This window comes from Macaca fascicularis, chromosome 4 (assembly GCF_037993035.2).
Source record: "Macaca fascicularis isolate 582-1 chromosome 4, T2T-MFA8v1.1".
Lineage (NCBI taxonomy): Eukaryota > Metazoa > Chordata > Mammalia > Primates > Cercopithecidae > Macaca > Macaca fascicularis.
Genome location: NC_088378.1, coordinates 54619948 through 54643315, shown reverse-complemented (window position 1 = coordinate 54643315; position 23368 = coordinate 54619948). Strand labels below are relative to the sequence as shown.

General features: G+C 36.9%; 1 protein-coding gene across 1 annotated transcript in view; it reads right to left on the bottom strand.

The window, feature by feature from the left end:
- Positions 1-23368, bottom strand: part of ADGB (androglobin) — a 232929-nt gene that overhangs the window by 70014 nt on the left and 139547 nt on the right. Inside the window, exons 20-26 of the mRNA XM_005552076.5 lie at positions 21286-21453; positions 16838-16973; positions 16091-16228; positions 13525-13618; positions 9553-9687; positions 8874-9027; positions 1718-1905 (exon numbers count right to left, since the gene is read on the bottom strand). Of these exons, the coding sequence (XP_005552133.3) occupies positions 1718-1905; positions 8874-9027; positions 9553-9687; positions 13525-13618; positions 16091-16228; positions 16838-16973; positions 21286-21453 (1013 nt within the window). The remainder of the gene's footprint in view (positions 1-1717; positions 1906-8873; positions 9028-9552; positions 9688-13524; positions 13619-16090; positions 16229-16837; positions 16974-21285; positions 21454-23368) is intronic.

Here is a 23368-nt window from a genome sequence, read left to right as displayed (position 1 = left end):
TGACAGAGTAAGACTCTGTCTCAAAAAAACTATATATATATAGTTTATATATAACATTATATATATATATATATAAAATGTACTTTTTAAAATTCATGCTATGCAGACATAATTTTTAACACAAATCTGATAATGTAATCTTTCTTAAAATCCTTTAAAGAGTCCCCTTGTTCCTAATGTAAAAATCCATACTTCTTGTCCAGTGAGGCTCTTCTCAGAAAGCCTTTGCTAACATTCTGGTCTTACTTCTTACTATAGCATGCTGAAACCCAACTCTGCAAACAAAAAACAATGTCTTGAGTTTCCAGAAAAGGCTGTATATTTATGAACTTTCACTTGTGCTACCTAAGCAGCTCCCTGTTCACCTTCCTCACCACTCAGCTTGATGACTTTAACCCAGCTTCTGGGACTCATTTAGGTAGTAGGTTAAATGTCACTTTTTAGTCTATTAGTGGCCCTGCCATGTGATATGATGGTTTCCTATCATAGTAGTTAAAATATTTTATCACAATTGCTTTTTTTAGTTATTGGTATGTTTCTTTCCTTCTTGAGAATGCACATATTTTCCAAATTTTCTGTGCAGAGAAGTGTATATTAAAATGAGAAGATAAGTATTCCAACAACATGTTGAATAACAACACGTTGTTAATGGAGGCCAATTATGTATCAGACACTGTGTTAGGTCCTATATTGAAAATAAATGATTATTGCCTTCAATCAATGTTGATTCTCATAGTGGCCAATGTGAAGTTAACTAGATAGAATTTGATATGTCACAGTCTCAGAGAGAACAAAGGACTATAGGAACATGACCAGAGCTAATTATATTTGAAGGTTTAAGCACAAAGAATTTTACTACTGAAAATTATCATTAAAGGTGATGAATTTTTTTTTTAAGTGGAGAGGTGGTGACAGGACACATGAGACAAGAGGAAAGGCTTGAGCAAAATAAAATTTCTGGGCATATATACCAAGAGGTGGTCATTAGTTCTGTCAGGAGAGTGCACTGTGTTAGGCATCTGTTCAAGAATGCTAAAAACATGCTATGTGCTTCGGAGTTGATCTGTAGCCAATGGAACGTTATCAAAGGTTTTAAAGCAGGCAAATCACATGTTTAAATATATGTGGTTGAAAGGCAATTACTGTGGTAGTAAAGGATGAGTATGTGAATGGATATGGAGAGAGAGAAAAAACTGATTAAATGCAGAAAAGGGAATAAAACAGAGTCATGGATTCCAGAAACAAAACAATTCTATAGACCGAAGGTAATAAGGGCTGAAAGTAGTGCAGGGACATTGAAGACTGATTAACGAAAGACAGTGGAATCTATGATTAGGCTATTTAAGGAGAACACTGCACATAGGTGAGCATGAAAAGAAGACTGAGTTGGTTGATAAAGAAACCCCCACAAAATACTAGCCAGAGATGGAGCAGAAGAGGAAGAAAGTAGTAAGAGGAAGCCATGTCATGAAGAATCTTTAATCAAAGTCAAGTAGAATGAAGACTAAGGAAATCTCATTACTATTATATGTAGTCATACAGGCTTAATCTTACATAACGCCCACATAATCACATTACACTCAATTAATTGTTTCCAAAAAGAATATAAAATTTGAAGTTCAAAACCGACTCAGGATTTTACTGCAGAATTTATTTTTATTCTAAAATATTAATATTTTTTTAGAAATGCCTTTCCCCTTCTGTCATATACTTGTACCTGAATAAAATTTTCTTATCATTGGGTATGTAGTAATCTCGGATTTCCTTTATAGCAAAGGTATTGCATGGAGAGTCTCGAGACAGGCATGGCAGTGGAGCAGAAGAACCAATGAGACGCAGTTTCCATCGTGAGGCTGTTACGTACGTGTCACCTGTAAATGCTTCTGCCACAAAAGTATATCCCTTCTATAAGAAAGATAAATTACACAGAAATGAATTACGTTATTATTCTCTCAAATGTACAATATCTAATAGTACTAAATGTCTTATTATTATGATATTATCTATAGGTCCCAAGATCTCTTAATAAATATAGAATCACTAGGATTATGTTTGGAATTTCTCCTAGAAAGCACTATCCTACAAAGTTTTCAGGAAAACAATAAACTGATATTTTCCTTTGTGTGGTTCCTTAACTATAAAATAAAGTGCTTAACCACAATAGATGATTACTATGTCCTCTTCTAATGCCTCCCACAGCAAATTCTTATCATTGCACCATCCCAGAGTAGCCCAAAAGCTTCTTACTTGATTTTCCTGTCTCCCAGATCCATCTTTCTGGAATACTGAAGTAAGAAAGGCAGAAGAGTTCAAATAAATGTATTCTGTTGATATGACAGGTAAAACTATAAAATTAATAGCTGATTTGCTTCCACAGAACCCTGATGTGTGATTGAGGATGAGTTCTTTAGACAGCAGAAAAGGGGAAGCTCAAGAGCCTGGGAATGGCTTACTTTATGATGGGGAAGAGCTTGGTTTAACATAATTGGATAGCTGGCTAAGAAGTCAGTGAATCAAAAGCATGATATCATAACAGATGTAAATGTTCAAAGTAATTCTGAGATTATAATTCCAGATGCCCCTAATAAAGAATAAAAAGATAGATTTGTCTTCCAGCTGTACTCTGTCCACAGATAGCTCTCTGGTAGGTTTAGATTCCAGAAGTAAAAATTATATCTATCTATCTATCTATCTATCTATCTATCTATCTATCTATCTATCTATCTATCTATCTGTCTGTCTGTCTGTCTGTCTGTCTGTCTGTCTGTCTATCTATCTATCTATCTATCTATCTATCTATCTAGCTAGCTATACACATATATAAGCCAGAATGAATTTTTAAAAAGTTTCATATGCATCTAGAAATATTAGCTGGAATTCCAATCCCCATAATGAGATGAGAATTGCAACACCAATAAGGACTTTATGACATTATGTTTGGGGCAAGTAAAAAAAAAGTATAATAAAGCATTTTTACTTGCAAAGTGTAATGCACATATGTGTTGATATTTTTATCATTATTTGAGTTTATTGTACTAATGAATTAAAGAGGCAAAGCCAAATTATTTTGTTTTTGCTTCCACTCAGAATAATTACAAAGGAAAAAGTTATTAAATGGTGGGATAGATATTGGTAAGTGAAAATCCAAAGCTAAATCAGTGATAGGATTACAAGACAGAACTTGGCTATGCTAAATGGATTCAGTAGTAAAAGAGTTATATAATTGAGTACTGAGTATTGAGGGATCCTATAGACTAGTATTCTGAATTACAGTGTATGGTCTTGAGTATTTATGAAAAAAACTAAAGTAAACAATTCTGATTTTTCAAACTTAAGAAGAATATATACTCTGCAAACCACAGACTAGTAAGTTTAATAATAGTGCTTATCAAAGTTCTGCTGTAGCTCATTTAAAAAGGATGTCTCATGTGAACCTCAAAGATAAAACCTATTCTTAAAAGCAACATGAGTTTATTGGGAACGAAAACTTATTTACTTTTTTCATAAGATTAGAAGACACAACATCAGGTAAAGGTTGCAGACATGGGGTTTATGAATTTCATGCAGGCATATGTCAAGGCCTCTGGTGAATTTCATATGAGCCAGGATGCCTCTTGAGGAGCCTGCTGGGCAGAATTAGCCACAAAATTTCCATCTAAGATTGCTAGTTATATAACTGCTCAATAGCGTTTTAGACATTATCTAATCAGCCAAAGATGTTCTCTCTTGAGGTGTCTCCTGAGTCCACCATATCAATATGCCTTGTAGGTACCAAAAGACAGACACAATCACAGGGTACAAAACAATGGAGCAATGATCCTCTTTACATTTTGTGGGTCAGAATTACTTTCAGAGGCAGCATTCAGTTCTGGGAACCACATTTTAGCAGAGACAAAGGTTGTTTGGATAAATGTTCAAAGATCAAGAATTATGAAGAGAAGAAAACTGCAGCACAAAAGGGACCACTTTTCACACAGCTTGATATTCTCCTCCACAATTTCTCCACTTTTAACTTTTTTTCTTTTTGGAGATGGAGTTTCGCTCTTGTCACCCAGGCTGGAGAGCAGTGGCATGATCACGGCTCACTGCAACCTCTGTCTTCTGGGTTCAAGTGATTCTCCTGCCTCAGCCTCCCTAGTAGCTAGGACTACAGGCACACGCCACCACACTTGGCTAATTTTTGTATTATTAGTAGAGATGGGGGTTTTGCCATGTTTTCCAGGCTGGTCTCGAACTCCTGATCTCAGGTGATCCACCCGCTTTGGCCTACCAAAGTGCTGGGATTATGGGCATGAGCCACTGTGCCCAGCCTTAACTTTCTTTCTAAACAGAGCTGGATAGAGTGAGAGGGTAGAAGAGATAAAATATGAGATAGGAAGATGTTTGCTGCAATCTCAATTTACAACTTAAAAATAAGAATTAAGTGGAGCTAGAATGTTCTTCTGATTGTTGACTCAAAATGTATCACTTAGAACTTCTGAAAAATTCAAGCTTAATCAAGAAAGGGAGGTCTACAGTGGAGTTTCTAAGACAAAAACCCAACCCAACCCAACCCAAAGAAGTATGCTAGATGTAAATAACAATCAGATTCATACTTGGCTCAACCAAATATTCTTTAAAGATCTCTTTCAAAATGAAGTATTCAAGACTAGCATTAGTCTATTTATCGAGTAATACAGAATTCATAGATAGAATTTGATGACATCTATAACCTTGATAGAGTCTCCCTTTAAATTAAATCATCTTCTTTCTCTTAATCTTTGTGACTTTTGAATTCTAATCACAAATTAAATAAATTGTTTCTATTCAAAAGGAAGTCTAGCTCAAACTTCAAAAACATTCAAAAAATAATCCACTGGTGCTTGGACAAATTTGTTCGTGAAGAACTAGCTCTATAGTTTGGTTTAACCCAAGGCGTTCTGCTGCAGAAAGGTCAGGTTTAGAGGAGGGGTGTCCAATCTTTTGGCTTCCCTGGGCCACAGTGGAAGAATTGTTTTGGGCCATGCACAAAATACACTAACACTAACGATAGCTGAGGAGCTTAAAGAAAAAGAATCACAAAAATATCTCACAGTGTTTTAAGAAAGTTTACGAATTTGTGTTGGGATATATTTAAAGTCATCCTGGGCAACATGCAGCCTATGGGCCGTGGGTTAGACGAGCTTGGTTTAGAGATATCATTTGTTAGGACATGGGGAAGAATAAATATAGTATAAAAGGAAATTGTGTGGGTCAAATAAAATTTGTAAATACATGTTTGATGTACAGAAATTGAATTTTATTAACAAAATGTTCTGTTTTTAAGTGATATGTAAATGCCCTTTCAAGGTAATTGACAAGAATAATAAGTAAAAATAATATATTGATGCATTGACTTTAATCAAGTGAGTTTTTAAAAATTATGTTCAGGTGTATAATTCCAAACATAGATAACTGTATACAAAAATATTGATGTTTATCAGATTTGCTTATAAAATGTAAATGTTAAACTTGCCAAATTTAATACAAAATAAAAGTAATTGAAGCCCAAGTTACAATTTGATAATGTCTTCAAATTTAATAAAATCTGATTGCAATGTAAAAAAATCTATCTTATTAAAAATTATAGAAAAACATGCTAAGGTTTTAATGAAACACATACAACTTTTAAATTATAATAAAATTATTAAAAATTTTTCAAAACCGCAGATTATATATGTATATAATATATACATATACACACACATATGTATCAATGGGGTTAAGTAGTTTCATCAAAAATTTAATTGCCCTTATTTTTAAAATGTTTCCTAAAATCTCTAAGACAGCATGAAAGAGCTATTAGGATTTGTATGGAGTTAATACATTTTTAAATTTATCCTTCTTTTAAACGAAAGCAGTATTCATGAGATAAGTATGTTCTAATTTACACAAAATAATGTATAGAATCATAGGCTGAAATGAATCTCAGAAGTCAAGTACAGACATAACTCAAAAATAAAAATGAAGAGGTTCAAAAACATAAAGCTACAGAATGGAAGATCAGAGCTAAAACAGTCCTCTTCATATCCAGCTAGGTATACATTATTATTTGTTGTGATTCTCTCTTAGGGGAAATGATTGAAAAGACAAATATGAGATTTATTTTATTTATTTATTTTTTTGGGGGGGAGAGTGTGTGATTTTTTTTTTCATTATTATACTTTAAGTTCTAGGGTACATGTGCACAACGCGCAGGTTTGTTACATGTGTATACATGTGCCATGTTGGTGTGCTGCACCCATCAACTCATCATCTACATTAGGTATATCTCCTAATGCTATCCCTCCCCCCTGTCCCCACCCCATGACAGGCCCTGGTGTGTGATGTTCCCCTTCCTGTGTCCAAGTGTTCTCATTGTTCAATTCCCACCTATGAGTGAGAACATGCAGTGTTTGGTTTTCTGTTCTTGTGATAGTTTGCTGACAATGATGGTTTCCAGCTGCATCCATGTCCCTACAAAGGACATGAACTCATCCTTTTTCATGGCTGCATAGTATTCCATGGTGTATATGTGTCACATTTTCTTAATCCAGTCTGTCATTGATGGACATTGGGTTGGTTCCAAGTCTTTGCTATTGTGAATAGGGCCACAATAAACATACGTGTGCATGTGTCTTTATAGCAGCATGGTTTATAATCCTTTGGGTATATACCCAGTAACGGGATGGCTGGGTCAAATGGTATTTCTAGTTCTAGATCCTTGAGGATTCGCCACACTGTCTTCCACAATGGTTGAACTAGTTTACAGTCCCACCGACAGTGTAAAAGTGTTCCTATTTCTCCACATCCTCTCCAGCACCTGTTGTTTCCTGACTTTTTAATAATAAGAGCTATTTCTGACAAACTCATAGCCAATATCATACTGAATGGGCAAAAACTGTAAACATTCCCTTTGAAAACTGGCACAAGACAGGGATGCCCTCTCTCACCACTCTTATTCAACATAGAGTTGGAAGTTCTGGCCAGGGCAATCAGGCAGGAGAAATAAAGGGTATTCAATTAGGAAAAGAGGAAGTCCAATTGTCCCTGTTTGCAGATGACATGATTGTATATTTAGAAAACCCCATCATCTCAGCCCAAAATCTCCTTAAGCTGATAAGCAACTTCAGCAAAGTCTCAGGATACAAAATCAATGTGCAAAAATCACAAGCATTCTTATATACCAATAACAGACAAATAGAGAGCCAAATCATGAGTGAACTCCCATTCACAATACCTTCAAAGAGAATAAAATACCAAGGAATCCAACTTACAAGGGATGTAAAGGACCTCTTCAAGGAGAACTACAAACCACTGCTCAATGAAATAAAAGAGGACACAAACAAATGGAAGAACATTCCATGCTCATGGATAGGAAGAATCAATATTGTGAAAATGGCCATATTGCCCAAGGTAATTTATAGATTCAGTGCCATCCCTATTAAGCTACCAATGAGTTTCTTCACAGAATTGGAAAAAACTACTTTAAAGTTCATATGAAACCAAAACAGAGCCCACATTGCCAAGACAATCCTAAGCCAAAAGAACAAAGCTGGAGGCATCACGCTACCTGACTTCAAACTATACTACAAGGCTACAGTAACCAAAACAGCATGGTACTGGTACCAAAACAGACATATAGACCAATGGAACAGAACAGAGCCCTCAGAAATAATACCACACATCTACAACCATCTGATCTTTGACAAACCTGACAAAAACAATAAACAGGGAAAGGATTCCCTATTTAATAAATGGTACTGGGAAAACTGACTAGCCACATGTAGAAAGCTGAAACTGGATCCCTTCCTTACTCCTTATACAAAAATTAATTCAAGATGGATTAGAGACTTAAATGTCAGACCTAAAACCATAAAAACCCTAGAAGAAAACCTAGGCAATACCATTCAGGACATAGGCATGGGCAAGGACTTCATGTCTAAAACATCAAAAGCAATGACAACAAAAGCCAAAATTGACAAACGGGATCTAATTAAACTAAGGGCTTCTGCACAGCAAAGAAACTACCATCAGAGTGAACACCCAACCAACAGAATGGGAGAACATTTTTGCAATCTACTCATCTGGCAAAGGGCTAATATCTAGAACCTACAAAGAGCTCAAACAAATTTCCAAGAAAAAAACAACCCCATCAAAAAGTGGGCAAAGGATATGAACAGATGCTTCTCAAAAGAAGACATTTATGCAGCCAACAGACACATGAAAAAATGTTCATCATCACTAGCCATCAGAGAAATGCAAATCAAAACCACAATGGGATACCATCTCACACTAGTTAGAATGGCAAATATGAAATTTAAATGAACAGAGAAGCAATGTGGTTTGAATGAAGGTCACAGATCAGGGTCTATCATTCAGCCACAGAAAGGTCCCCAAGTACCTCTGGCTGGTGAAGGAATTTATGTAGCCCTCAAAATGAGGTGGTGATGGTTGGTGGCTATGTGACCACAATTTTCTGAGATATACAGGAGTAGAATAAAAACCCAGTGGGAAACAAAGACAATCATCTGATTTTGTTTTGGGATAAGGCTAAAGGAGCTCCTTAGATTCATTTCTATTTTAAGCATTTATATGCTTCTTAAATTTCAATAATTAGAATTTCCAGTGCTTTCTTTTTGCCATGTTTTCTTTGGGGAGAAGAAGAAAGAGGATTGAGAGGTGAAGAATGCTTTAGCATTTACATTAAATGCCTCCTACTGTTAAATATATGGGACTTCTATAGTGAAAGATCAGGGCCTTATTTGCCTGTTAAATAGATTAAAAACAACTCTGCCCTCCCTTCAGGACCCTCTACAAGCTGATGACTTTTCACTGCCATTCTATCATATGTGGAGAATACAGTTTATACCTACCTTATTCTTGGTATAAAGATAAGGCACCACTTTTTGGAACACCTTGGGCACTTGCTCCATTGTGTCATTATTAACAACGTGTAGGATACAGATTGGAAGTGTAGTATATACTTTGGGAACCAAAATCATATCTTGAGGAACCAAAAATGTTTCTCTGTAATTACAAAAGCATGAACTTTCCCTTGACATGAATCTTAAAGGAAGTTTGAAATTTGCATCAATGCCAAGAAATTTTTTTTAAAACTCCAAAGTTCCAAATAACTAAAAGGCACGCATATTATTTTCTTTTAAAAATTACTATTCATATGCTATTTTGTCAAGTAAATGCAAACTTTATTAAAAAATTCAATTTTATAAGTAATTTGTGACTTTTACCAGATATGCTATTGCTTAGAAATTGAAGGATCTTTTTCTATTCTAAAAGCATATTAATTTGTTATATTATTTTTATCACAAACCTAAAAGTTTCTAATAATTAGTAAACATTCTTCATATTTTGATGAATAGATAAAAATTTTATATAATATCTCATTTAAAATGCGAAGTGTTGAAGAATTTTAACTAACTTATGAAAGCAACCCAGAAGCTAATACCTTTACCACTATCATAAATAAATATTCATAAATATAGATACTGCAAGTCATTTAGAGACATATTTGTCATTCTATAATAACCTTACCTGAATACTATAAACCAAGAATTTGGTGGCTGCTCTTGATAAGTCACAGTATAATCCGCCAAAGCAATCTTAGTTTCTTCATCTTGATAGCACGGATAAGATTCCAAAGACTTGCACTTGCTTTTAAACATTAGTCTAGAAATATAAAAACAAATTAAGTATCAATGGCAAAAGCCACTTTAAAGATAAACTCTATTTACAAAAAGAAATAAAAATAGTGTAAGATATTGCAAGTCATTGTTTGCTAGATTGAGATCTTGATCAAAGGGGTTCTGTGTAGTCCCTGATACATGGTGCCAAAGGATGGGGACCCATTTTAGGTCACTCACAAAAGATATCTGTCAAAGGTGCCCAAGGTTGTCTGAGGCTCTTAAAGGAGAACATGATCCATGATTAAGGGAGTAAAGTTTATAGCTGGGAAACCAGAACCAAAGTTGAAGCTATAAGGATAGAAAAACTAGAAGCAAGCAAACCAGCAACAAAACTGGGTGAGAGTCACTGAAGGGCCTGGAATTAAAGTAGAGAATGGAGACTGAAATGGAGTTTAAAGTGAGAAATATGTTTGGAAAAATAGATTTAAAAAATCTGAGGCCATGCACAAGTGGAGAGTGCTGGCTTTCCTCCTGCATGATTTTTGAGGGTATAAGGGAGTAGAGCATTCACGCTAAACTAATTATGGAGCTGAGGTTTCTCCACGTTTTCCCCCTAGAAGACTGTGACATATTCCAGAACATAATGGGAATGATGATGTGACGGATTTTCCGGGTCTTATCCTTCCCATTCTGCCAGAAACCGGATGTGCCCTTAGTAGCACTGAGAATATAAGGCCCTATATACAATGTCTCAGGTATTAGCTGGGATGGAAGTCTTATAGCCATAGCAAATGGTTCTCTTTTAGAGGTCTAGACAGAGCCAGAGGTGTTCTTGTCTTTCAGAAGGCAGAAGTTTTCATTGATTGTCAGTGGAAAGCAAAGACATGGTGGTCCTCATGGAAGACAAAAGTCACATACTCCATTTCATCACCGGTTTTTGTTGATCATAGGCTTTTGGTAGGAGGAAACTAACAGGATTATACTTGGAAGGGGTTTAAAAGACCTTTTAAAATGGTGACAATGACAAATAATAGGGTAACCATATATCTGGTTTGCCTGGGATAGCTGTGGTTTATACTTAACAGTACTGGACTAATTATTAACAGTTCTCCATCTTTTCTTGTTAATGTCCTAGTTTGGATGATCAGTGGTATGATAATTCTAACTAGGAGCTATAAAGTGCAGATCTGTCAATGCAGGACACTCTTGTAAATCACACAGGGCTGGCCTAATCTATACAAGGATGTTGGCTCAACCAACATGGGAATTAAGCCGGTCGCAGTGGGAATTGACTGGAACGGGACCTGGACCATTCTAAAATGAGGGTGATTTCTGGTCTTCCCAGATGTCACTGCTCCTGTTAAACATTCTACCCTTTTAATGAATGTAAGGCTTTCAAAATCCTGATGAACTATATAGAATATTTTGAATGACCTAGGGTGAAGTACCTGACTGAGTTGGAAGAGTTAGTCTTAATTAAGAATTAGTTTCAATTTAGTCAGATTTTTATCTGATACGATGCCCTCATAGGGGAGTTTGTTTTTTAGACATCATTTGCAAGAAAATTGGGTGCAAGATCTGACCCACGTATTTTCTTATGATAGGCCTCAGAATGCAGAAATAACTTGTACAAGAGGGTCTGTTCTCTCTGTGTGTGTCCACACAATTGGATTGGATTGTTAAGATGAAATGGGATTCGGCCTCGCATGGTGGCTCACGCCTGTAATCCCAGCACTTTGGGAGGCTGAGGCGGGTGGATCACGAGGTCAGGAGATCAAGACCATGCTGACTAACACGGTGAAACCATGTCTCTATTAAAAATACAAAAAATTAGCCGGGCCTGGTGGCAGGAGCCTGTAGTCCCGGCTACTCGGGAGGCTGAGGCAGGAGAATGGTGTGAACCCGGGAGGCGGAGCTCTCATTGAGCCCAGATTGTGCCACTGCACTCCAGCCTGGGCGACAGAGCGAGACTCCGTCTAAAAAAAAAAAAAAAAGATGAAATGGGATTCAAATGGGATTCAATCTTAAGACTAAATCATAAATTGGTAAACTTAACCTTCCCCGTTGACTTGGAGAAAGTTCTTCCCCTTCAGAGTTGCAAATGAAAGGCTAGGCTTCAGAACCTCAAACTTCCACATGTAGTAGTAATGACAATACCAATGTTCACAATGGCTACTTTTCTGTAATGATTCAATCTGTGGCATTGTGCTAAGTCTACCTGTCTACTTTAATTTATTTTTACAGATTTATGAGGGAATAGTATTAGACAGTAGATATTATTATCCCTATGCTACATATAAAAATTAAGTTTAGAGAGGATAAGAATCTTATCTTAGATAACAATAATTAATACAGCTGGGGTTAGCTTCAGGTCTTGTGTCAAATTTTGTGCTCTTAACCATAGAATTAATGCCTGCTAGGATAAGGTAGCTTTGGATGCCACTGGCATTTGAGTTTAAATAACAGACTTTTTGGTTTTATCTGTCCAAGAAATGCATATGTAGAACTCAAAGCACTGAAAGAGCATGGCTTCTGTATCATATCAGAACTCAAAGCATTGAAAGAGCATGCCTCTGTAAGCTGAGATTCCGTGAAATGGTCTTGACTGTAGTGGAAAGATCACATGGAGAAGAACAACAACCTCCTGAAGGTATTATGCTAGTGTTTCAAATACACCTCTCTGTTGTACTGATCCTATTCCCTAATAGGGGCGCTCACTTTTTAGCACATCGTTTTCATGAAAATTAGGTGTAGGATCTGACCTACAGATCTCCTCCTGGTAGCCCCAAAATACAAAAGCAGGTTGGAAAAGAGGGTTTGTGCTCCTTATGTGCATTCAAACAATTAAAACTTTAGGCAAAAGTGTAACCCTTTTAGGAAATGGGTTCTGGAGTAAAGATCAATCAAGTAATCTGCATGGGGTCTGCAGAGTTTCCTGAAAATGCAAATTGATGTCTTTTATCAGTTTAGGAAGGTTCTCACCTGTTATCTTTGTACTTTCTGTCACTCCAATTACTTACACACTAAGCTTTCTGAGAATGCCCCACAAGTCCCTTATGCTATTTTCCACTCATTTTCTCTTAGCTTCACTTGGGATACTTTTTATTGATATATTACCCAGTTCACTAAACTCTTCTTCTACTATGCCTAATCTGTGGTTAAATTCATTAATGAGTTCCTAATTTTGGTTATTAAAATGTTCATTGATGTACTTTCCATTTGTCTGTGTTTTATTAATTAAATGCTCAAACTTTTAGTCTATTTTCTCTTATTATTTATTTTCTTGCTCATTTTCATAACAGTCATGTTTAGATGTTTTTTTCTTCTGTCACCTCTGAAATCTAAATAACCAGAGGGTATGGTTCCACATATTTTCCATAATGTACAGTGTGTATAGATATAGTGGAGGAGGTGGGTGGGTGTGTAATTTTTTTCTGTTTTGTTCAGGTTAGCTTGACTGTTGGACATGAGTTATGGCTAGAATGCAGTTTTTCTAAGGTTCAATCTACCGAGGCCTTGCCCCTGTTTAGAAAGTGTTGCCCTCCAAGGATTTCATCTGACTATTTGTTAACTGGGATCCCATCCCTTACCAGGTCCTAAACTTTAATTTTTGTCTTCTCAGCACCGTAAGTTTTAAGGAAATTTTGTTCTGCTCCTAGAGGTTTTCTGCTTAGAATTTTAGTTCCGTGCAATTAAAACATAAACAAAAAGTAACAAGTACCATAGAAATGTTTCAGAGAAAATATTGTGGAAGGTCCAAAGTAATGGTGTGGTTCCAGCTGCAGTGACTGGGGAGCACTCAACAAATATGGTAGTATTCAAACTGGACTTTGACAAAAGGACAATATACTGCAATAAAAATATCATTTGACTGCTTTACCTTAAGAGAGAAACCGCATACTGTTCTAAATTCATTTCCAATATAGCCCAAACTTTTTGAAGAGTATCTGCAACACTGATATTTTCTTTTGTGTCTAAAAATAATAATAATTAATAACAACGTTAAGCTTTAAGATGCCTGAAAGATCATCTTGTTCAAAGTCTTCATCTTCACAAATGAAGTTGAAACTCACAAGTAAGGTGGTATTCAAAGTCATAGGCTTCATTAGCAGAAAAATTAGTTTTAAAATATGAGCTACAAACTTCTAGTCAAGAGCTCTGCTCATTGTATTATGCTGTTTCCCTTCATCTTTAAAGTCTTAAAATATTGCTTGACCTAATTTAAGGTAGTCATCAAAGGGTTTACATGCGGCAATCTCTGTCACACTAAAACTTTTTTTGTAACAGGTCTTATCTCAGAAAAAGTAATCCATCCAATTTTTCTAAAGAACAATGGCTAATAGGATTTTACTAGAGCTCTATCTACTGCATTATCTGCAAATGGTTTAAAAGTAGATAATTTGCCAAGAAAATGTGAATCCATATTAAGAGCCTCAAATTTACTGTATCAGAAACTAACATTCTTTTTCTAATTATCCTATCTTAATATCTTCATGGTATTTACCAGCATCTAAAATTGATATCTTCATATATGTACTTGTCTATTATATGCTTACTCTCACTAGAATACAAAATTCATCAGACTAGAAATTTTGTCTGTTTTATTGACTGCTATAAGGCCAAAATATGTAACATTGCTGTGCAATCAAGAGTTATTCAATAAATATATGTTGAGTGAAAAAAATGCAAACACTATTTAGAAAAACATTTTGAATAGTTGAACACAAAACTCTATGAAGTACATTACTGAATTGCCCATATTTTCAGTCTCTAAAAAGGGAAGTAAAATCATTATATGAAAAATTTTACAACATATATGTACAATAAAAGCATATTGTACCATATGCATGGTTTGAATGCATTTCCCAAACTTTATGTGTTAGAAACTTAATTCCCAAAGTAACAGTATTGAGAAGTGGAATCTTCAAGAGGTGATTAGCTCATGAGGGCTATGCCCTTATGAATGAATTAATGTAATTATTGAAAGAGTGGGTTAGTTATCTCATAAGTGGTTTCCTGATAAAAGGATGAGTTCTGACTCTCTCAATCCCTCCTTTATCTCCCTCTTTCTCTCTCTCTTTCTTTCACAAACGTGCTCTCTCACCCTGCCACCTTCCTCATGGGATAAAGACTCTGTCCAGATGCAAAGCCCTTGATTTTGGATTTTCCAGCCTTCAGAACTGTAAGAAATAAATCTCTGTTCTTTGTAAGTAACTTGGTCTTTGGTATTCCATTATAGCAGCACAAAGTAAACCAAGACATCCTATATTGAGTTTGATGAATGCATATGTTTTGTAATGGGAGGAAAATAAAACATCAAATTAGACAACTGTCATTAAACTATGTAATTTAGGGTTTTTAAACCATTGTGTATCTGATGTTTTTATGGCTTAAACATTATCATTAAATGTTTTAAATAGATCCTTTTTTTTTTTTTACAAGAAAATGTTTCAATATATGTAAAGAATTCTATTGGAGGTAAGGCTTCTCCTATCAAAATGTCAGCAAAAACTACAGAATGAAAAGAACTGAATATATGTGTTTTGTTTTTTGTTTTTTTGAGACAAGATCTCACCCTGTCACCCAGGCTAGAATGCAGTGGTGTGATCTCAGCTCAGGCTCAATGCAACCACCACCTCCTGGGCTCAAGTAATCCTCCCACCTCTGCCTCCCAAGTAGCTGGGATTATAGGCAAATGTCACCATGCCTAGCTAATTTTTATATTTTTTGTAGAGACATGGTTTCCCCGTGTTGCCCAGGCTGGTCTTGAACTCCAGAGCTCAAGCGATCTGCCCACCTCAGTCTCCAAAAATGCTTGAATATAAGTTTTGCATCTGCCATGTTTTATTTTAAGCTGATAAAACAGACTTTTCTGGCAAAACTATTTGATTTCATATACATAGATGTATCTGATTTAATAAATTTAAGAATACAGTTAAAATGCATTTTATGCCTTCTAGATGTATGTCACTGTGGACCTACATGGTGGCTTCTTTATTATGCATTAGTTTATTCATTCACTTAATTATTCATTCATTTGAAAAATCATCTGGAAATGTGAAAATATCATGACTTAGCTGAGGCTGACTGAGGTAGCATAGTGCTAGGTAGTTGGGATATATACAGAAAAAGATCAGTTCCCTGTTTTAAAAGAATTTGCAATAGATTGGGAAAACAAAGCTGATCATTCTTTCATTTTTTCACTCATTCTTTCAGCAAGTATTTATTGTGTGCTTATGGTGCACCAGGCACTGTGCCAATCCTGGGAACAAGACACTCAGTGTATTGGACATACTTCCTGATTTCAAATAATTTCATTATTTAGAGGACTCAAATTAATTAGCTGAACCATAAAGTGGGGTGACTCTAAAATACTTTTATTAACACACATAAATACTTGTTCTTATACAAACAAGTTCATTTTATAAATGTTTGAACATACATACCTGGTATTCTGGCTTTCATGAGTAATCTAACATAAGTTCCTCTCCACATGGCTTGAATTTTAATTGCTGCTGCTACTTCCTCAGGAGAATACTCTTTATCACTTGTAGGCATAGAATATTTAACGTCCAGCCATTCCACTGGAAAGGGAAAAACAAACTTTGGACTGGAAGTTATATTTAATCCCTTCCCCAAGTTTCAATGCCTTTAGCTGTTAAAGCCCTCCAACGTATAAAATTCTACATTCCAAGAGTTAGCACCATATTTAATATTGCCAGATCTAGGTGGTTCTTGTTAGAATGTAAGTATTCTGCAGGAGGGAAAACACACAAAATACGGACATCTTAGTGAACTACTATTGATTTCTGTATGAATATAGCCGGAGATTTCTCTCAAAAATAAAAGACATGTCAAAATGATGGGAAGAAGAGGAAAGTAGGGTTACTTGGGTCAGAGGATCTTGCCAGAATTCTTCAAATCAAATCATATAGATTAGTGACTTCCACATTTTTAAGGCTAGGAGTAAATAAAACAGGGAAATTCTAGGCTCCCCTGGAAGTATATGTGGTGGGGATTAGGAGTAGGGATCCCCAGCAGGTCCTTGGAGCCCCTTGAGCTTTTAGAGCATTGCTTGAACTCCATGACAGTCCACACATCTATTCCACTTACTCCACAAACACATTTCTCAAATTATTTACCTTACTTAAAACTAGGAATTCCTTGATTAAATATATACAGTTAATGGGTACCTAAAGAAACCTCTTCCAAGGAGGAATTGAGTAACTCCAAGTCCAAAACCATAGCCCGGAATGCAAATTTGAAGTTTGGAGGAGGTTTTGTTATTTGAACTTTTTTCATTAAACGCCATAAGGAAAGATGAAAAACCTGAAACAGATAAAGTACATTAATTTTTTTATAGCAAGAAAATAATCATTTCTCAGATATACACACAACCGAACAGAAGATTCTTTGAAGTCTCATTCGCCCAGTAAGATACCAAAATTATCATTTGATTATTTCTAATTTAATAAAATGTAATCACTACAACAATGTTTATAATATAGACTCAATTAAAATACAGCATTAAACTGGTAGAGGAGGTAAAGAATAAGGTAAAAAAAAAAGCATTATCCTCGTGCTTAAGCAAGTTAAATAGCTTATTTTATTGATTCTAAGATGCCATCCATTGTAAGACACATTATTATTTTGTATGCTATTTAAAATGAAAATATATTTCTTAGAGTTCTTTTAATCACATAGTAGTGGTACTAATCTCATATTGAAAAAACTCTTTTAGACTTAGACAAAGTTTTTTCATCATATAGTTGTGTAATTATCAAAGTATAAAATGGAGTTTTTTTTTTTTTTTTTTTTTTAAACCAAAATAGCTTCCTTCTGCACAAGTGATTCATTCACCAAGATCCCTTACATATTAAATCAGGGCCAGCTACATTGGGCCCATGCAGAGTCATCTTGGTAGCATGAAATGGTGAGCCAACCACATGGGCTCCCTTTAATCCAGGCTCAGTCATCTAACCTATCAGCAGTAGAAACTGACTCTGGTCTTTGATATGGTATCGTCCCCCGAGAAGTCTGGCCAGTTACTTGGTGGCAAGTTGCTTTCAGTGGACTAGACGTCCACTAGGTGGGTCACTGATTCCTTACAAGAATTGACTCCTGCCTCAGCTATGAGTTTGCTTTCTGTGTCCTTAGTACCTCGGCCAGCATCATTATCCAAGAGGTTATAGAAAATCTGGTTTGCAAACATGGGATTCAGCTAACATACCCGTGGACCAAGAGTTGCACTATAGACTAAGGATTTAACCACTGGGAATAGTCTGGAACATGTTGGTCCTAACATATACCATACATAGAATTGATAAAATTCCTGGTAGATTGAAATGACACATAGAAGGCTCAGTTAAAAACCCAGCCTGGAGATGACACTTGAAGTACGTACATATGGAACCAAAGACCAATATCTGGTACTGTATCTGCATAGTTAAAACACACAGGCCTGAGATTCAAAAGTTGCAAGTAAGATTGGCCTTCCTCTCCATCATCTGACATGACCCATTTGCAGAATCCGTGCCCGATTCCCCCACAATAACGGGTTTGCTAGATTACAGAACACATTTCTTGAAGGAAGGAAACAAGGGATAATCCCACCAAGGAATACGGTATTATTTACGACAAACCTAAACTATGACATATGTGTGGTTGCTTTGGGCCTCTCATCTTGGTGGATAAGCAGAAAAAAAGGAGTTAATGTAACAGGATAGGAGGAGAATTCACATTGATTATCATGAGTACTAGGGTTTCTGCTACATTAAGGGAGCAGGGAGAATTTAGTCTGAAACTTGCTGGGACATTTCTTGATGCTTCCATAGTGAATGAGTAATTGCAGCAACCATGGCCTGGCTACAGATGGGTAAGGTAACCAAGATCCTTCACCCATCACGGTGGAGAATCTGGATCACCCACCCGGTGAGCCACTAGAAGAACTGGCTGCAAAAGAAGGCAATCTAGAATGGGTGGCAGAGGAGAGAGGTGTTGAATACTGATTGTGGCCTCAGGGCCAGTGGTAGCTGTAGAGACTACAGCCTTTTTTGTCATATGGTGATTTAATTATTTATTTGTTTAATTTTAAACCTTGTGACCAGCTACCAACTTGAAGAATGGATGACAGAGTTTACTTAAGGGTGGGGGCACTATCAGACTTGTTCTACAGGTGAATTATGGTAAATATTTCTTGTTTATTACTCTCATAGGTGAGAAGTTCTCAACTGGAGTTGATCTGCCTCTCAGGCAGCATTGCCAAATTAAATACATTACACTGTAAGGGCAAGTACAAATCAAAAAATAAGAGACTTAATCACTGCCTATGAAAAAGAAGGAAAGAGGTTGCATTCAGGACACTTGTAATGATAAGTTCTCTCTCTCTCTTCCTGTCTCTCTCTCTCTTCCTTTCTCTCTCACTCTCTCTTTCTTTCTCTCAGAAATGTATGTAAATCTTATTTATTTATTTATTTATTTATTTTTGAGATGGAATTTCACTCCTGTTGCCCAGGCTGGAGTGCAATGGCGTGATCTCGGCTTGCTGCAACCTCTGCCTCCCAGGTTCAAGTGATACTCCTGCTTCAGCCTCCCAAGTAGCTGCAATTACAGGCACCCACCACCACACGTGGCTAATTTTTCTATTTTTAGTAGAGATGGAATTTCACCACACTGGCCAGTAAATCTTTCTAAAAAGCTAAGTAAGCCTCTTGCCCATTTAACAGCCCAGGAATGTTTTTCTCCAGGGCCTGAGAACCATTTCTTTGAAATGTTAATCATCATGGAAGATAGCACCAGTATTTCCCAGTTTCTTTGGGAGAGTAGGAGACTAGCATTGGTAGGTACCTTGCTAATACGAAGGTGTTACAAGTATTTTTCTTTTCATAAAGCTAATTACCTAACACAGATGGTCACCCCTATACCAAGTGAATTTGGGATGAACTATGTTGTGTGGCAAGAGGTACTATGGAGTCCTTTTCATTGAGGACTACATATTGTTTATCTTGACAGTTTGGGTGAAATGGGCTGTATCTGCTTGGGGTAAGATTTTGTTTGTTTGTTTTTTGCCTTTGTAATCTCTTAGCAGATTGCCTATGATGTGCATCGTCTTCTGGCTTCATTCAACGATAAATTGTTTTCCTTCTCTTCTGCCTTGTGAACAGGTCATCTAGGTTGGAAGATTTTATTTCTAATTATATTTCCTCAAGAACCCCAAACACCCAGTCAACTTTGAATAATGGATCAAATAAATTTTATATAAGTAATTTTATAAGTATACTGGGACAGTAGTATACTTCTGTCCTAAATATTGCACATATGGTTTGTTTGCACACAAAATACAGTTTAACTGGGTGTCCTGTATTTGTATTTGCTAAATCTGACAATGCCATCCCTCCCTGCAGGGGCATCTGGCAATGTCTGAAGTCTTTTCCAGTTGTCACAACTGGAATCTACTGGTGTTTAAAGGGTGGGGACCAGAAATGCTATTAAACATCCTACAGGGCATTACAAATGAACTGCAGAAATACAAAGAATCATCAGAATCTACTATGTAAAATGATATGCCAACAAGTTGGTTACCCCAGAAGAAAAGGACAAATTCCTAGACACATAGAGGCAATATTAAGTTAGTAGTAACAAGTATCCCATGTTGGCCAGGCACAATGCTCATGCCGCTAACCCCAGAACTTTGGGAGGCTAAGCCAGGAGGATTGCTTGAAGTCAGGAGCTGAAGACCAGCACAGGCAATATAGTGAGACCCCATCTCTTAAATTTTTGTTTGTTTTTAATAGCCAGGTGTGGTGGTGCATGCCTGTAGTCGTAGCCACTTGGGAGGGTAAGACAGGAGGATCGCTTGAGCCCAGGAGTTCAAGGCTGCAATGAGCTATGATCATGCTTCTGCAAGCCAACCTGGTTGACAGAGCAAGACCTCATCTCTTGAAAAAAGAGAAAGTCTCCCATCAAATAAAAGTGCATGACCTGATGGCTTTACTGTTGAATTTTACAAAACAAAGAAGAACTAATACAAATCCTTCTAAATCTCTTCCAAAAAAAATTGAAGGAGAGAGAATAATTATTTGGTCCAAAATATTAATAGTGTGAGGGTTAAAAAACCAGACATAAGCCCACCTGGTTTTAGTGCAACTGCAGTGGACAGGTCCATATGTGCCTTGTTAAGGGGTTACCAGAAAGTCTCTTTGCTTCACCCCCTCAAGGCTGCCTGTGAAGCCAGAATGCTACTCAGCCTGGCAGAGCCACACGTTGTAAGTGTGAGGAAGTCAAAGCCCTCGAGGGCAACCCCCTAACATTGGGGAAAAGAGTTGGTGGAGAAAAACCACATCTTGCCATCCTTGAGTGGGAACTTTTAAAGGGATGTCCCACATAATTCCTCAGGACACCCTGCACGGCTGATTCCCAGTAACCACAGCAGTAATTGTCGTGTCCTTTAACCGATTTCTTTCTCTTTCTCATTTCATTCTTTTTACTCCCTCATTTCTGCTTTCTGAAATCACCTCCCAAATATATTATTTTCATCCAAAGTATTTTCTCTGGCTCTGATTTGGGAGGTCACCTAATGGAAGACATACCATTTCAAAAAGAAAGTTTCCTCTTCTGAACATCGTATTCCAAAGAAGCTTACCCTGAAGTGCTGTGCGGTTAGTTCTTTATCATGGAAGGGAACAGGGTAGTGAGCCGTCTGCAGATCCTTCAAAGCTGCAGAGAGTTTACCCTTATCTTTGAAATTAGCAATCACATTTCCAATAGCTTTCATAATCAACAGAGACTGTTCTGTAAATCGGCAGCTCTCCTGTGAAGACAAAGCATGGCAGCCACCCTCACTCATCCTTAAGTGTTATTTAGTTTATACAGATTAATTTCTGTTAAAATGTGAAACCTCTGCTACATGGCTGATTCAATAATTCTTTATAGAGGATTTGACATCAAGGCAGTTTACTAAATTCTGCAGTCTCAGAGATAAAAAAAACAAGGAATGCAATTCTTACCTGAGTGGGAACCCTGTAGGAGGAATATTCACCTCATATTGGGGATCACGGAAAATTTCCGCACCGTGTTAATAACCAGACATAGTTCTGAGGACATTTAGGATTAGTCTGAGAAAAAACTGTGTGGAGTTTGAGGACTGACAAACAGAGATTTCAGGGAGAAAGCCAGAAAGATAAAAAAGACAAGAGGGTGATCTAGCATGGGCTGGTGGCTCTCTCCTGCTATCAACTCTAAAAAAAAAAAAAAAAAAAAATCATAAAGGAAGAAGGAGACAGGAATTTCAGGAAGTAACCAATTTTTAAAAATCGGAGAAAACTATGAGGTGTTTGGAGCTGTTGTTGTTGGTGTATGGTGGGTGGTCCTGGAGTTGCCTGGCAGCAGCATGAAAAAAGTAAAATTGGAAAACAAACAAACAAACAAACAAAATTATTTTTTCCCCTTAGAGGGCACCATGGTGCAAACATGATTCCCGATTCTGTCCTGAAATTTTGGGGAATGGCCCAGCAAGTGTGCCTGGAGCACAGATGCCTTGCTAGGGTGAGAAACTGATGGAAGCAGATGCAACTGACTCATTATTGGAACACACTGACTTAGAACCCTGACAAAACCTACAGAAAGCTTCATCTCAGTGGTGTCTCTCCCTAAGGTGAAACCATGACCAGAAAAGTTCTCTGGTCAAATATTAGATAGGGATCAATTATGGTTCTATGTAGCTTTAGTCTCTCTGCCCTTGGGTCAGTCTATTCTCTTTTGCTTCTTGGACTTGAACTTCAACAATCTTCTCAACATCAGGAAGTGATATCTCCAGGGAGATGTGAGCTCACAGATCAAAATAAATAAACACCTGGGGAGATAAATTATCTAAAGGGAGACAACAAACTGACAATGTATACCACATAAAGCAGACTTATTTTTTGAAAAATACAATTTGAAATAAGCAAGATAAACCTAGTTAGGGAAATAAGTGACATCTGTGTCTAAAGTGAACTTGCTGATCGGTGTGATCTTGCTGTGGCTGTTGAGCAAGAGAGAAAGAGAACTGGTGAGAGGTGGTACAGCAAATAGAGGAGGCAGCCCTGGGAACTCTTGCACAGCCACTGCTCAGACAAGGAAGAATGCATGAGTGTGACATGTGTGGGAGCCATCTGTTTGCCACAAAATTTGCTGGCTGGCTTAGAGAGTCCCATCAATACAAGGTTGTGCTATTTGGAATTGTTTTTTGTTTGCTTGTTTCTTTTTTTTTTTTTTTGGTGGGAAAGGGTTAGAGCTGAGGAAGCATCAGGAATTATACAGTGGGCAGGTCGTCTGCAAATATTCTCCCAAATGCACGTGCACAAAGGACATCTAAAACCAAGGGAAGATTTCAGGGGGCGTACTGGTCCCATTGACCTCATCTCTTCTTTTGGACCCCATCAGAACAGAGAAGCAAGAGAAACCAAGGAGAAGAGACCAAGAAGAGTGAGAGGAGACGAAGGTGAAGAGACTGAAGCTTCTGAGCTACCCCTTCCCTGCTAAATCCCGGAGACACGTGCTCCAAATTCCTTAGGTAAAGGAAGAAATGAAAGGAGAGAAAGAGACCAAAATTTTAAACTGTATTAAAAATGACTGCACTGATCTTTTATACCCCAAAGAACCAATGATACCACGGGATCTAACTAAGATATTAACAGAAATGAAAAGAGATTCAACAGAGTAGAGGTGACAGGAGTTGTTGGAGA